The sequence below is a fragment of the Chamaea fasciata genome, unplaced genomic scaffold (assembly GCF_029207755.1).
Source record: "Chamaea fasciata isolate MVZ Bird 193981 ecotype frontalis unplaced genomic scaffold, bChaFas1.0.hap1 SCAF_13, whole genome shotgun sequence".
Taxonomy (NCBI): domain Eukaryota; kingdom Metazoa; phylum Chordata; class Aves; order Passeriformes; family Sylviidae; genus Chamaea; species Chamaea fasciata.
In genome coordinates this window covers 1,051,527-1,066,715 of record NW_027094098.1, presented here as the reverse complement: position 1 = coordinate 1,066,715, position 15,189 = coordinate 1,051,527, and the positions used below count along the sequence as shown (strand labels likewise).

Genomic DNA, 15,189 nt, shown 5'->3' with positions numbered 1-15,189 from the left:
CGGCGCGGCCCGGCCCCCGCGGCCCCGGGCCCGGCCCCCGGCGGCCGCTCCGCCCGCGCCCCGGGGGAACCGCACGCCTCGGCGGGAGCGCGCAGTAAGTGCCGGCCCCGGCCCCGGCCGCCCCGGCGCGGGGCCGAGTCCGGGAGGGGCACGGTGGGCCGGGCCGGGCCGCGGGGGTGCCCGGCTGCGCCGTCCCGGGCCGCCCGCGGGCACCGCGGGGCCGCCGCGGCCTCTCGGGGGCCGTGTCCCGGGCCGGGAGCCGGCCGGGAGCCTGCGGCTGAGCCGGCGGCGCCCGGGCGGCGGGAAGGACCCCGTACCCCGTTATCCGCCTGGAAACTTCGCCTCGGGATGGGGAAGGAGGGATTCCCGCGGGGACGGAGCCCCGGGCGGCGGGGCGGGGGCGCTGCCCGACGGGCACGGCGCGGTCGGTGCTGTCCCGGTGTGTGTCGGAGCGCGGTCAGAGCGGCGGTGGCATTGCCGGGGAGGGTGGGATGGGGCCGTGCTCCGCTCGGCCGGCGCAGGGGGACGGCCGGGGAGCTCCGGGGCAGCGGGCACACGCGGTCGGGGCGTCCCCGCTGCCCTGGAGCCTGGTCAGCCCTGGAGAAGAGGGGGGGAAGCCAAAAGTTCGCCCACCGGGAAGCCACATCCCGCTGCCAGCAGCGACACGGTGTCGTTTGCAGTGCTGAATTACTAGAGATACTTCATCTTGGTGAAGTAGTGCGGAAACTATACTCGTTATTATTCTTCATCCGGAGACTCTCTGGCCCATCTTCATCCCTGTGACACAAGTCTCTGCGGCTGTCACACCTAAAATGAAACAGCAGCACAGAGAGATAAAAACCAGGACTTCAAAAAAGGCTCAAGGTGGGCCCTAAAACAATTCTCTGCATCTCAGAAGTGAGCAGCACCCATCAGAGATCAGTTTGGAATGCTGGCTCGGGAGAGAAACAAGCGTGTTCTCCTTATTTGCAGACCCAGCAGAGCCCAGCACAGAGCAGTCCTGGCTGTGTGAGGAGCTCTCTTGGTGCAGGCAGTGGAACAATGCCAGCTGGCAGCAGCTGAGGATCTGGTTCCTCTTCTGTTCTATTTGTGCATGGACTACACTGGAACCTGCCCGTGAAAGGTAGTAGCTGTCCCCAGCCCTAGAGCTGCCATCAGAGGCTTGGAGTGTGCCCAGCCTGCAGATCAAACTTCCAGCACCAGGGGAAGGAAGGTGGGAGGGGAAAATGATCCATCCCAGCTCTGCCATGAAAGCTGTGGGCCCTGGGCCGTCCTTGCACTCAGCCTCCCTATCTGTCTGCAGCCTGGACCAGGGGGAGCTGGGGAGCAGAAACAGCCCCGTCTGGAACTGGAAGGGGTTGTCTGAGGCAGGTCAGAAAGCTTTGACACAGGAGTGCTTTCAGAGCCAGGTCTGGGCACGGGGATCCTTCAGCATGAACAGGATGCCAAGAGCAAGAAAAAGAGCCCCCATTCTCCCTCGGCCAGATTTTCAGCTGGCTCCTTTTAACCCAGCCTTTTTGCTTTTCCAGAACTCACACCACAGTCAGCTGAAGGCCTAATCCATTTTGTTTCCAAAATTTAGGAGCTGTTCAAGATCTGGAGCCATACTCTGCAGAGCCCTTGGGCCTGCTTCACTCCTTTCACTTAGGCTCTTTTTCCACTTTTCATTTCCTTGGCAGTGGCTTTTTAAAAAAATGTGTATTATCATTATGGAAAGTTTCCCTGAATAGCACCAATGGATTCTGCCTGAGCAGCTGCTCGATCTACTCAATAATTCCTTCCCTTTCTCTGCCGGGCTGTCACTGCTGCTGCCGTTATTGTGACACTGATTTCCAATTTGCCGTCTTTGTGCCCAAGTGTCCACTGCCCCTGAGCTCTGCTGTGGTCAGTAGTGGCTGGAGAAGTCCAGGTGCCCCGTGGTCTAAGCAGAGTGCAGGACTCAGTGGTGAGTGAAGGGCACAGTGCCCTTCAGCTGCCATGAACTCGTGACCCAGCACAGTGTTAGGAGAGACCGGAGCAGAACTGTTATTATTCCCTTTCTTCTGAAAACTCCAGGGAGTTTCACAGCTCCCACAGTCTCCCAGGGACTGCAGAATCCCCTTTGGACTCACAGAGTTGTTTCCAGGGGGCCGAGGCAGAGCCTGCATGGCCTCTACCTGCTCAGGGAGCTGCAGGACAAGTCGAGGTGACCGCTGCAGCTGCTGAGTGAGCACAGCACAGCCTGGTGCTGCTTGCCTGGGGTGCTTTCTCTGCTCCAGTTGTTAGTGGCAGATGTTGATCACGCTGCTTCCTGCAGTTGTGGACAGCAGCAAGGCACCACAGCATGGAACTGCACAGTAACCTTGCCTGGAATGGAACAGAGCGGAGCAGAACAATGGCTTGTTTCTCTTTGCAGGCACATCTTTTTCTGTTCAGAGCTCACTAACCCCTCTGTCCCAGCTGCATTCCAGCCCAGGGATGTAATGTCTGCTCAACTGCAGGGAAGTCACCAGAGAACTGCTACAGAAGTTCTCAGGTCAGCTCAGTTCCAGAGGTAGCTGCGTTTTCAGGGAAGCAGCTGATGATCTCAAGTCACATACAGTGCTCTTATAAACAAAGTGTGCAGATACTTCTCACAGGCTCATCCCATGGTGTTTTGCAACTCCTGATCATTTGCACAATGGAAGCATGAAGCAATTAAAGCCTTTCATGTTCTCAGCATGAACAGATCTATCAAATTTCACAACTCCAATCCAAAATTGGGCTAATTTTAAAATTAATATTGATAATTGCCAGTGCATGACTAAGCTTGAGTGGGTGCTTTGAGGGATTGAGAAATACTCGGTGTCTTTAGGTGGAGGACTGATGCAACCCACCCTTTCCAGAGCACATGGGATGAGCAGCAGTGGGGCAATGGGTAGTGCAGGGGCTCACCACAGCAGGGAACTCCTACTTTGGATTAAGTAAAAAGCATCCTGAGATACGGATCCCTCACAGCTGTATGTCATTTTATTGGGTATGTTCCCACTGATAAGGGGATCAATGCAACTTTCCAAAAATTAAAAGGAAGAGACAGAAGCAGGAAAATGCTCTATCCTGGGACAGATAGAGACCACCCGGTGCAGCCTGGGGCACACCAGGGACAAGGGTTCTGAGGTTGTCCCCCACAGATCTCCCAAGCTCCTGCAAGGAGGCAGAGCTGCAGCAGTGAGGGGAGAGTCATCACCAACTCCAAGTGAATCAGGCGTGATTTTGGGGGCTTTCTGTACACTCAAAAGATGTTTTTCTTCTTTTGAGCAGGCATTCAAAATCTCTGCTGGGGAACTGTGGGAAAGGTTGTGCCTGTATCCAAGAGCTCCGCACTGTTCGTTTGCTCTCATTCTCTCCTAGGCCGAGTCCAGTGTGGTCCCTGCCCTGAGGGAAACCCACCAGTGGTGATGCTGCAGGAGAGGTCTCACGTGAGGGCCCTGGACTGGAAGGGCAGCTCTGCACTTGTGTAGCTGATGGGAGAAGACAACAGCTCAGTAACAGGAGCCACCAAGAGCTGGCAGGATGAGTTACAGCTCACCCTCTGCGCGTGACTTGGATCACAGCACCCCCAGCACGGCCAAGCCAGGCCCAGGGACAGCTCTGGATGTGACTGTACCACAAACACCCACCGTAAGCCCTGAGACCACCAGTTTCAACAGCACCAAAATCCCAGATGTGGCCAGCACTGGACCTGGCATGAGCACAATGCTGCTTTCCTTTGGGATCATTACTGTGATTGGGTTGGCTGTAGCAATGGTAAGAGAGCCCAGCTAAACGTTCCTCTCTCTTGAGGGTAGAGGGTGGCTAGAGGTTCTGGGACTGATTTGCACTGAATAATTTATTTGCATTCTATTAAAGTCTCACCCAAAACTGCTGGGAACTGATAGTTCCTGAGATTCCTTTTTTTTTAAGGCCTTTATCAAGTACACCAGTATTTCTGCAGTCTCCCTGAGGTCTGGTCTAAATGGGAGGCTCAGCAGGCCTAGGAACAACCATAGGTAGTATCAGGATTTGTTTTTAATAGCAATAGGAAGTTCAATTAAAAGGAAAAAAAGCAGATTCTGTTCTGACTTGTTACCTGGAACAGCTGCATTGATTTAAACCTTCTCTTAGGCCCCACAAGAAAGTTTATCCATATTAACTTTTCAGGCACACTGTTGAAACCATGTCTGTGGACATGGAGTAGTTCTTTTCGAATTAAAGTAGCCTGAATCCATCTCAGCAAGACTCACCCTGGACTGCTTTTCCAAGGTCCTGCATGCTGGGTATCAGTTCCTTGAGGGTTTGGCGTGTCACTGACCTTGCCATTAGTGCTGTGGGCAGAAGCTTCCACAAGCCCTAGCTCTGGACCCACCATGGGCAGTGCAAGGGCTGCAGCTCTCCTCTTATGTAACCAGATGGTTTCCCTGCCCACAGAGAAGGTAGCAGCAAGCTCCCATTCCTCATACAGGAAGGGCTTCACTAATACAGCCACCAGAGGAGCCCACTGCAAAATTTCATTGCAGGCCCCAGGAGGAGTTTTTCCAAAAGCCCCTAAGAAAACCTGGAAACGGTCAAAAGTTCCCAGGAGCAGCATCCAGCGTTGGTAGTTCTCAGAACAAGGCTGTGGAGGCCCAAAGCCTCCCTTTCTTCCCAGCACAGGCTGGCAGAGGCAAGTCCCCGAGCATGCCCTCCCTCTTTGCTTCTTCCCTTTGTACTGGGGAGGGGGTAGCAGCACTTCTGCGCTGTAGGGAATCTACACGTGAAAACCACAAAGGGAAGCTTTTCCATCCACTCTGAAATTGCAGCCTATGTCCTGCAGCCACAGAAGTGTGCTGACCCACACCTGATAATACACCTAATACTCCTACTCCTACTAACACACCTAATAACAGGCCACTGAGCACTTAGTGTCAGACATGATGTGCTGCCAAGTTCACAGTGGTGCACACGAAGTGTCATTTTCATTGTCACTTCTCCCTTCCCCCCACTTTGGTGCACAGTGACACCTCTTTCCCGTGTGCCCAAAATTTCTCAGCTATTCCCCGTCCTACTGGGACTGCTGTAATGATGCTTCTTTTTCTCCTTCAGGTTCTGTATATCAGGAAGAGGAAGAGGTAAGTAGGATCTGTTATTGGCTGAAGGGAGCTCGGTGCTTCACAATGCAGAGCGAGTTCAGGGGGAGATGGGGAGAGTGTAAGCCATGGCTGTGTGAGAACGCGGTGAGGCTGGGACACGGCACTCCTGGCTCTGGGCATCCCTCTGACACCAGAGTGCCAAAGACCCCACAGCTTTGGGAGGAGGATAAGGCCGAGCAGGAGGAGGTCAGGGATCCTGCAAACTCAGCACACTTCACCTGTGAGATGCATCAAAACAGAGGAGCGGGCTACGGGTGTATGAAGGAGCTGGGAACTCCATTGTGAAAGGTGTGGATCTCAGGTTTCAGCCATTCCCAGATTTCTGTTTTCTAGCAGCCCAGGCAGTGACGGCAACTGGCAGCAGCACAGTGCAGAGATGCAGCTTCACCCTAGGAGTTAATGTCTTAATTTCCTTGCTAAGCTCCTGGCTGAAAATAGAGAGGAGAGCAGCACACAGGGAGAACCATGTCTTGATTCTTCCGTCTCACAGCAGGGCCTCCAGTGAAGATCCACAAGGTTACCTCCTCCCTCCCTGACTCCTTGAGGCAGACCTGGCCAGGCCACAGACTTCCAGAAAGTGCTTCTGCCCACTGTAAAATTTCCAATCTCAGCCCCAAAGCCCAGGACTGGGTGCTGCTGCAGGAGCAGTCAGTGCTTGGCCTGTGAAAGTAGGCTGGAGATAATGGTTGTGCTGGAAAGCCCATAGAGAAGCAGGGGGAGAATGTGTCATCCTAACACTTGCCAAAATAGATATTTGTGGTGACACTGCCAGTAACTGCTTGTGTGTTTCCTTCTACTCCAAAACTCAGCTATAGCCAAAGGCAGGACTCAGTGTTTTCCCAGGAGCCACCCTATCCATCTCTGAGGAGACCCTTTGAGTAATAATTCAAAGCTCTGTCTCTTGGAGCAATGATACAAGAGCAGAAACAGTGTCCACAGGCATCAGCCCCCTGTGAGAATCTCTTCCCTATTTTGTGTTTGGGTTTATTATTTTCTGTTTAATTTTGTGTACTTCAGCCCCGGAGTTCAAGTACTCTTGGGCCACTGGAGCTTGAAGTGAACTGCTGCTGGCAGAGTGTGACATGGCAGGATCGGCTGGTGTGGGCAGAGGGACAGGGGGAGAAGTCACAAAATGCCAAGTCAGTATGTTCCACTGTTTCTTTTGTCCCTCCACATAAAGCCTAATCTTCTAAGGTCTGCAAGAACTTAAATCCTGATTCCTCTGTGTGTAAATGCCTGCCAACATAGATTAGCGATAGCAATTAATCCTTGTAACTGCATTCTGGGTGTCTTCCACTCCTGCCAGCTGTGTGTAGTCGGTTCTTAGCCTCATTCAGCAAGAGCCACAGGAGCAGAATCGCTGTGCAGCAGGAGAAGCAGCGTGCAGAAAGCCTCAGCAGTGGGGTGGGGAAGCAGCCTGAGCCCTGTCCTTCTCAACCAAGCCTTTCCCTCCCCTCCCACGGGCAGGTTGGAGAAGCTACGGCACCAGCTCATGCCCATGTACAACTTTGATCCCACTGAGGAGCAGGATGAGCTGGAGCAGGAGCTGCTGGAGCATGGGCGAGATGCAGCATCTTCCCAGGCATCACAGAGCAAGGTAGGCAGCAACCACCACGAGTGTCACTGCAGCCACTGCTGCCTGCACCGCTTGCTTACAGGGCCAAGGAGGTTTTGTAGAGCTGCAGTAGGGTAGGGAAGCCATGTACGACCTCAGGAGGACTTCTCCATCTCTGCCAGCCCTGGAGATAGGGACTTGAGCATTTTGGAGTGCTTAGGGCGGACTGAGGAGTCAGGCAGGTCTTTGACAGGAGGCTCTCTCCTGCCCAGTGCAACAAGAGGCAGCAGAAGTTGGAAAGGGCTTCTCACCACCGTTTGTTTGGGTCCAGCTTCACCGTGTTGTCTGTTCCCTTTGTCACCACCACCACACAAAAAGCCTTTTCAAAAGAGCCAGCAGGGATGGCTGGAACAGATGTCTCTTACCCAGTGACACAGCCTGTCCTTGGAGCATTCATACCTTTCCTTCCATGCATTCTTCTCCAACTGCTCTGTGTTGCCCATGTCATCCCCTGCTTTTCCCATCCAGGAGCAGGAGTTCTCCCAAACAGTTCTCAGTTCTCACTCAGAAAATCTGTTCTCAGTTTACCTTCAGAAAATCTGTAGCAAGCTTGGTGTGGGCAGAAAAGGAAAGTGGAAATAATGAATACAACTGTAATTATAAAATACCTACCTTGAAACATTCTCAACCTGCTAAAGAGCACAAAGGAGATGTGTTGGAAAATGGAAGATAACCAACAGATGGAATAGGCTAGTTTGGAAAAGCAGGAAATGTAGTGTATTAAGAGCAAAGGATCTTGTCCTCCAAGCAGCACATACTGGGACAACATCAGGCGCCTCTGTTAGTCCACACGGGGCTTACCTGGAGGTGGCAAAGGGGGAGAATGCTAAGGCCAGAGTTAACCTCAGCACAGTAAAACCAGAATCATCCTCTCCAGGGACTGGCCAGCAGGACACCTCAGATCCCTCTTGCTAATGCTTGGGAAGCACAAGAGTTGAGAGATTTAATGTAAAGAGAGAGGGAGAGTCTAAAACAACAGCTCAAGTTCAGGCAATGGCACATTTCCAGGCCTTCTTGATATCTCCAGCCTTTTCATGCTGCTTTGTGTATATAAATAGCGAGACCCAGTAATCCAATGATGTGGGGATTTTAAACTGGCATGCATGTGCTGACTTACTCTCCAGCCTGTTGTATTTTCCTGTCACAGCCTTGTTAATGCCTTGTTAGCCAGGCAGCCTCCCCTGGAAGGGGCGAATTGAGTTGCAAGCATGCAGCCTGTGCCCGAGCAGAGCCCTGAGCCAAGGCAGCCGTGCTGGCTCTCAGTCCCCTGCTCCCCTGCAGGTGCTGCTGACGAGTCAGGGAGCCCTGCAGAGACCCAGCCGCCTTGTGTTCACGGACGTGGCCAACGCCATCAATGCATGACCAGGACCTGCCCTGCTCCCGGAGCCTGCTGAGAACCAGGAGGATGAAGCCAACAAAGCAGTGACTTCCCTCAAGCATGGCTGATCCACTGAGCCCAGCTGGTCACCTGTTGGTTTGTGTTACAAGTGGGCACAGGCAGTGCCGTCACTCTGGGAAGCAAGCCCTTTGTAAGGGCAGTGGTGATTTTCTGGTGTGTGTGTGTTACCACTAAAAGGTCCCGAGCTCCAGTTTCTGGGCTGGCACTGCCTGACCACCTACCAAAGCTTTGTGCTTAGGAACAGTGCTGCTTTGTGTAGATTGATGTGTCAGAGCACAGAGCTGTGCTCTCTGGGTCAGGGAAGGAGAGAGGTGCATGTTCCAGAGACCTTCCCTGGCTCGGTGTGCCCAGGCCCCATGGAAAGCGATGGATGAGTCTGTGCAGCGGGCACAGCTCTGGCCGGTCCTGGGCGGGGACTGCTGGCAGCACCTCTTGGAGCCAGGAGAGCTGCCTGCCCCAGCTGAGGCTGACCTGGGGCACAGCAGGGAGGACACAGCCACGGGATTATCCCCTCCCAGGCCTGTGGCTGCTGATAAACGTGCACCAGGGTGATGTTGAAGCACAGGGAATTCAGTGGCTTTAAAAAGTGAAACAGTGAATATTTGGCTGATAACATGTTAACTGAGGAAGTGGCTGAATATCCCAAATTAGAGCTACTGTACAGACAGAGGGTATTCCACACAGCTAGAGGCTGGGACTGTCACTGTCAGGCCATGTGAGCCCTGCTGCTGGGCTAGGAATAACAGTGCTTGGGCCGCAAAGAGGAGTTGAGTAGAACTAGGGTTCCAACACCATTTATCCCCTCCTGCTTTGGCTCAGGGAAGTTTAGAGTGTTATCCAGGAAAAAAAGATGAAGCTTTGAAATACTTTAAGAAGGAAAAACAGGTATTGGCTCAACAACAGCCCAATGTCTGCCCCCAGAGATGACTAACAGCTGGTTTGTACTTCCTTACCTGCCAGGACCTGCAGTCAGAGCCTTCTCTTCTTCCTGCTGAAGGGAACACAGAGCTTTGCATTAGCCTCTTCTCGAGTTACCTGCTAGGAACAGGTAGGTGGGACTAGACAGGTAAGCCAGGGGTTTCCCTGTAGCCCTGAAGCATCTTGGTGCCTGTGCATCCTTCAGGGCTGCTGGAGGAAGAGTGCCAAGGGGTCCCTGGCCACCTTGGCACGTGCAGTGCAGTGTGGGGCCCTGCTGGCTGCCAGCCTTTTGGTGGGCACTGGCCCTGAGTGCTGCAGACCAGCACAGCAGCCAGGGACCAGCATCAGTGCCCAGCCATGCCCCGATCACCTCCTGATCTTTGTGTGGGTACAGGCATTTGTCCATCAGATTTTGTTCCATCCACAGCACCAGGTAAAAGGGAATCAGGGCAAGCCAAAATCTGAATGCAGATCTAAAGCTTTATGCAAGGAGTTGTTTCAGAGTGGCAATTCAGGTATCACATGCTTTGTTTCAAGTTTGGACTTGCCAGTTAGTTTTTGTTCTCCCAAATACTTTCTTTTCTCCCCGTGTGATTGTTTTTTCCCATATTAATTAAATGCAGACTATTTCCTGGGCCCTTTTCTTGCCCCCGACCCCTGCAGGGCACAGCTCCTTACCAGCATTCCCCCTTCCACTGACACGGCTTCCCACAGGGCGAAATTGGTTTAGTTTTTCAGTATCCAGCTGTCCTTTTAGAAGTAGGGATTTCTGGGAGTGTAGTAGGGGTTGGACCATGGAAAACAGCCCAGTCCTCACTGCCAGGAGATCTGGCAGGAGGCACTCCCAGGCTGCTACTGTTTGCCCCCAGAGATGCTGCTGGAAGGAAGGGGCATGGATACAAAGTGCTCAGTGTAATGCAGATTAGGTCCTTAGAATTTGGAGTCTGTCTGTAGGTGTTCCCAGTGATCAGCTGAGAGACAAATACCTCCCAACACACACTCCCAGCTTCTGCAAGTGTTTACTGAGAGCAGCCACACATCTGATTTCTCCCTTCACTGCCCGTCCCCCTTCCACTGCTCTGCATCAGCACAGGGATGCAGATGGCAGTAGGAGTGTCCAGCTCCCTTCAACTGCAGCATTTTCCCCAGAACTCTTAGGACTGGGAATTCAATGCTTGTTTTAAACTCAACAAATGGCAAGTGTGAGCTGAGCCGTCTCCTCAATGCCTCAGCCCAGTGTGCTGCTGCACAACAAACACACCTCCAGAGGAATGCTCTTGAACCATTCTCCCTGTGATGGTAGGCTTTGTCCTGTCATGACTGCCCTTAAAGAAGTACAGATAATGAGACTAAAAGAATATTATGGGTAATTGCTGGGCTCATACTGGAGTATTCTTTTAGTTGCATAGCGCCTCCTCCTCTCACAGTTCTTAGACGTAGAGTAGCAGAAGCATTATGATGTAATTTAATTCAAGTGTTTCTGTGTTTTAAAGCATTGAAATATAATTAAACTATTTACACGAAAGTCTGGTATGATTGTCTTTTTCCCGTCATTTGCATTTTCCCACAGAAACTGCTGGGAGCATATCCCCAGTATCAGATGGTAATTTGCGTGCAGTGAATTCCCCTTTTAAAAACTGAACTAAATGTGAAAAACTTGGAAGGGGAAGCTCTGTGGGGGTCCGAGTTTAGTGTTCTGCAGCACAGAAACTCAGATTTCTTCAGAAGGGCTTGCTGGAGAAGCCAGGAGGGCAGGAGCTTCCACCTGCCAGTCCTGGGCGTCCAGAGTACAAAAAGAAATCCCAACTTCTCCGTGAACTGAATTCCTGTACACGGGGGGGGGTCATCAGCTCACCTACAGCTCTGCCTGCACCAAGGGGAACAGAACATGATGACAGTGTTGATACATTCCAGATTTGCTGCTGCCTCATCTGGCCCACAGCCCCAAAACTTGGGACTAGTTAGGAAAGCTGTCAGATGAGCTGAGGAGGCAATGCACAGGCAGTGCAATGAAAAGCTGAACAGCTGTATAGCCCACAGAACAATGCAGGGGAGAAACAGACTCGACTGTGGAGACTTCTGGGTGTGCACATGCAGCAGAACTGGCTTGTGTTCCAGTCAAGCCTCCAAGACACACAAAAGGATGGAATGAAGCACCCACACTTGGGCTTAGGAGCCTGTCTGGTTTTCTCCGTGTGTGATTCCTTCTGCTCATTGTTTCTTGTTTTCACATCAATCTGGGGCTGCTCCTGAATGACCAAAGTTTTGTTTATAATCCCCAAAACTCCAGGCCAAGAGCCACTCACTCACCTTGTCCAGTGATGTGTGTATGTGTGCTGAGGGTGTTGCACAAGGAGGAGGCAAAGCAGGAGCCTGAGGGGCTTTTGTTTAAAACCTTTATTTAAAACAAACTTCAAGGCTAATTTGCAAGTTGCCAACACTCTCTATGCCTTCACCAAAACTATTTCTGGGAAACTTCCAAACTTTGCTAGACAACAAACCCTGCTCACCTCCTGTGGTTTAACCAACTGCTATGACCTCTTATTTTTGGCCAAGTCAGACCAAAACTGCCTGAGCTTAAAAACACTTGACATGCACTTGCTTAGAGGTAGGTTTGTTTACACAGAAAAGGTGATTAACTATATATGGGAAATAAAAACATTTATAATTTCAAAAAAAGACAATCCAAGTGATCCAGTGTGAGATCCTAGCTCCCTGAAGATGTCTGGAATTCTGCCCACCTTTCACAGCCATTGACTTTCTTTCTGATTCTCTGCGTACACATGGAAGCTGAAGTTATGGACTCGGGTTTCAACCACACACAGAAGAGCTGGGATCCTGTTTGTTCCCTTCCTGCACTTGCATTTTTATGGAAACAAGTTCTTTGCTGTGGTTTTTCAGCAGTGGTAAGAGGTAGCAAAGACTAGATTTTTTTTTTTTTAATTTTAAGAGAAGTACATTGCATGCATTTCCCAGAGGAATACTGCTAACCTAAAGCAGATGGATTTACTATCTAGCCAATGCAGTTTGCACCCCTATTCCATGCCACCACCTGAGAAAGGACTGACTGATGTCACAGGAAAAGCTTGAGACTCTTACAGATGTAATTCCTAATCCATTTAGAAGCTGAAGTTCCAGTTCCCCACTGCAACAGCTCTTGCTCTCAGGTAGCAGGGGTAAATTAAATTGGCAGTAAAGCCGTGCAAACAGAGTACTGAACCTGCCAATTCTATTGGGAATCAGGCACGGAAGTTGGTAAAATATTTTGGTCTGCTACTGGAGTGGCCTTTGAACACAGACATGAACTGCAGCTGAACTCGTGTGTGCACTGAAGAGCAGCACAATTCAGGGGAGCACCAGCTGCACCTTCTCATGTAACCATCAACAGTACAGATTCACTTGTGCCACGTCCCACCTGGAGTTACCCCGCGCAGCAGGAGCTGGGGGTCAAACTCCTCCTTGTATCTGACAGCACAGCTCATCCTACAGCACAGAATTTAGGTCAGTCCCTGTGATCTAATCCATTTAGTCCTCGATTTCTCTGCTGTCTGGTGGTGGAGGCACAAAGATTATCTCTGGTGCAGTTTTCTGCTGTGACCACCAAGCTCCATACACAAGAGAGTACCTTTAGGGCAAACCAGACACCACAGAGAATCAGGACTGGGACTCCCATCACTACTAAGCAGAATTAATGGAATCATCAGCACTAATCTGGGTGGATTGGACAAAATGATCCGAAAGGAAAGAAACCCCACTCTCCCCCCATTATCTCTCCAATCGGCCCTTCTTCTTAATTCTGCATACATTTTCTTGTGTTAAATAAATACTTGCCAAGGGAACAGAACTCTGATGAAAAGATAATAAATGAGTTCAATATATACAGCCATTTCATGGGTTTCTGCTATGCACCACCATAAATTTAAAGCCAATTATGTTCTCTTTAAATATTTAACACTGTAAAGCTAGCCAATTTTACATCCTGTCAGAGATAATTGAAATACTCACTTTGTCCCTTTAACAGGCAGGCAGAACATCCAGGAGATGGAAAGTAGCACTGGGATTTCACTATTTGAAGTTGGATATTGGAAATACCCTCAATTCCTCAGAATTTAACAAGTTCAGCTCTGACACCAAAAGCACAAAACTACAGTGTGAAACTGAGAGCAGCCAGCAACAATCTCAAACCAACTGGCTGCTGCTTGTCTCCCAAAACTAAACTATCAGCAGCTTTTATTTGCATAGCTGTGACACTAGAGGACCCCACACACACACGTTAGGGACTGAATTTAAACTAATTTAAACTGAATCCTGAGGCTCTGCAAGGAAGCACCTTCTGTATAACTGGTTCTTTACAGACACTCCTTGGAAGGGATGAAATCCAGTGGCTGTGACTAAGCTTGTAAGCACTGTGCACTTGGAGCTGCCATCAAACTCAGGGGGAGAGCCTCCAGGCCAGGAGGAGTTATAGGAGAAGGTCCAGAGCTGATCACGTTAAGATAAAAATTTCAGAATCAATCCCTAAGACATCAGGGTGCAAACTTTCCCCTAAAGCACGCAAGTTACTGGCCACTGGAACAGCAGCACAGTGCAAGCTGGAAATGCCATGGAGGTTTCTTCTTTCTGAAACAGTCAAGAAAGGACTCAAAGGCTGTCTTTCAGATGCAGTCCCTATGGGCAACACAGCAAAACTTAACTCATGGCACTGTTCCATCGGTCCTCCAGAGGGGATACGGCAGACGAGCTCAGCCATTAGCTGTGTATGTAGATCTCCCTTCCTGTATCTATTGCTAAGTCAACTTCTGTGGAAATACTGCTCTCTGGGGCAGGGCAGGGCAAGGCACCAGGTTATCCAACTATTTTGAAGAGAAATTATTATACTCACAAAAGATATACTGCGAACTGTAAAAGGCATCTCTCCAACAAGGCATTTGCCATTTCTTCCCCTAAATCCTTGTTTGGATGTTTTGTGGCAAGCAAGTCCACAGGCAACAGGAGAGAGCTTGGCTAACATTATCACAAATTAAGAATCTGAAACACAACATTAAAAGTCCTGTTTGATTTCCAGTCCTCTGGCTTCAGCAAGACACAAACAGGTGGGACATTACTGATATGCAGTAGGGATGTTACTCAGGCATCTCCTAAGACCAATGGTTTTGCCAGCCCTGGAACCGTCCTTTCCAGTGGTGCCTAAAGGAAAGATCACAGGAGAGAGAGGGTTAGAGCTTTGGGTCCCGGAGCCCTGCTGCCCAGTACCCCTTACAGAGCCGGTACAAGGCTGAGAGGTAACAAGGATCCACTCCCCAACAACCGAAGGTCTTCACAACAACATTCCCACTGCTCTTGTACCAGCTCCAGGCTAAATGGAGCTCCTGACACAAATGGCTTCCCTGGCAGCAGGGCTCAGCATGAGGCTACTGTCACCCAGAAGTGACAGTCAGTGTCAAATTGTCTGGTTTCTGCTCTGCAAACACTCATCAACCACCTCTGCTGACAGCAATTACGTATGTCCTCAAATCCTCATGAGACATGAAGTACCCAAAGTGCCCTACCCAATATTAAACACCAGGGAGTGGATGTGCAGAATGTCTGGAAATGGTGTGAGTGGGGAATGTTTCTGGCTACACAGGGTTGCTGTGATCTGTGCCTCACCCCTGGCTTTCAGGAGAGCCGAGGTGACCATTGGGGCAGCAGAGGAAACAAAGTGAGACGAAGTTTGTATTAAGAAGAATGCAGGGATGGCAAGACAGACAAAAAGAAGCAAGATCCCAAGGCTGCTTCTGGGCTTTGCACTGGCTCTTGGAAATTTTACCATAAAGCAACCTCTTTCCCCCTCACACCTACACTCCATTAGCCAGGAACAGTTATTCAGACAAACCACATCTGCCACTGTGGCTTAGGAGCCTATGAAATGAGATTCATCAATCCTTCAGAAATGGTACTCAGAAAAAAACACAAATGCTTCTTGACCCAGAAAAACAGAAATGTTAATGCTGGAGTTGTGACTGGCAGCATCTACAGGTAGCAACACAACAGAGCCTGATCCATTAACAAACTCCTGCCTGCACTTGAATAACCTGGAGTCCCCCATAGCCAGGGCCTTGCGAAAACTAGAGCTAGATCCCCAGGCAAAG

At 50.6% G+C, this 15,189-nt stretch overlaps 2 protein-coding genes across 8 annotated transcripts in view; one reads left to right on the top strand and one right to left on the bottom strand.

The window, feature by feature from the left end:
- Positions 1 to 26: 26 nt before the first annotated feature.
- CUNH3orf18 (chromosome unknown C3orf18 homolog) lies at positions 27 to 10,583 on the top strand. Of its 3 annotated transcripts, XM_066195414.1 has the most exons (7): positions 62 to 94; positions 973 to 1,123; positions 2,396 to 2,515; positions 3,280 to 3,765; positions 5,080 to 5,105; positions 6,594 to 6,723; positions 8,023 to 10,583. In XM_066195414.1, the coding sequence occupies exons 4-7, from the start codon at positions 3,532 to 3,534 to the stop codon at positions 8,101 to 8,103; spliced, it is 471 nt and encodes a 156-aa protein (XP_066051511.1). In that variant the 5' UTR covers positions 62 to 94; positions 973 to 1,123; positions 2,396 to 2,515; positions 3,280 to 3,531; the 3' UTR covers positions 8,104 to 10,583. The 3 variants fall into 3 exon arrangements, with proteins under 3 accessions (XP_066051508.1, XP_066051511.1, XP_066051509.1); XM_066195412.1 differs by lacking the exon at positions 973 to 1,123 and having other exon boundaries at positions 81 to 94; positions 3,370 to 3,765; XM_066195411.1 differs by lacking the exons at positions 973 to 1,123; positions 2,396 to 2,515 and having other exon boundaries at positions 27 to 94; positions 3,370 to 3,765.
- Positions 10,584 to 11,440: 857 nt separating this feature from the next.
- LOC136296449 (high mobility group protein HMG-I/HMG-Y-like) overlaps positions 11,441 to 15,189 on the bottom strand; it is a 64,734-nt gene continuing 60,985 nt past the window's right edge. For all 5 annotated transcript variants that reach the window (XM_066195567.1, XM_066195565.1, XM_066195564.1 and 2 more), the window contains exon 6: positions 11,441 to 14,245. In XM_066195567.1, the coding sequence (XP_066051664.1) occupies positions 14,160 to 14,245 (86 nt within the window). In that variant the 3' untranslated portion in view covers positions 11,441 to 14,159. The remainder of the gene's footprint in view (positions 14,246 to 15,189) is intronic.

Bases quoted from the DNA above. Each gene is read 5' to 3' on its own strand.
- CUNH3orf18 (XM_066195411.1), top strand. From the start codon at position 3,532: ATGAGTTACAGCTCACCCTCTGCGCGTGACTTGGATCACAGCACCCCC. The intron at 5,106-6,593 runs GTAAGTAGGATC...TCCCACGGGCAG, and splicing joins TATATCAGGAAGAGGAAGAG to GTTGGAGAAGCTACGGCACC. The intron at 6,724-8,022 runs GTAGGCAGCAAC...GCTCCCCTGCAG, and splicing joins CCCAGGCATCACAGAGCAAG to GTGCTGCTGACGAGTCAGGG.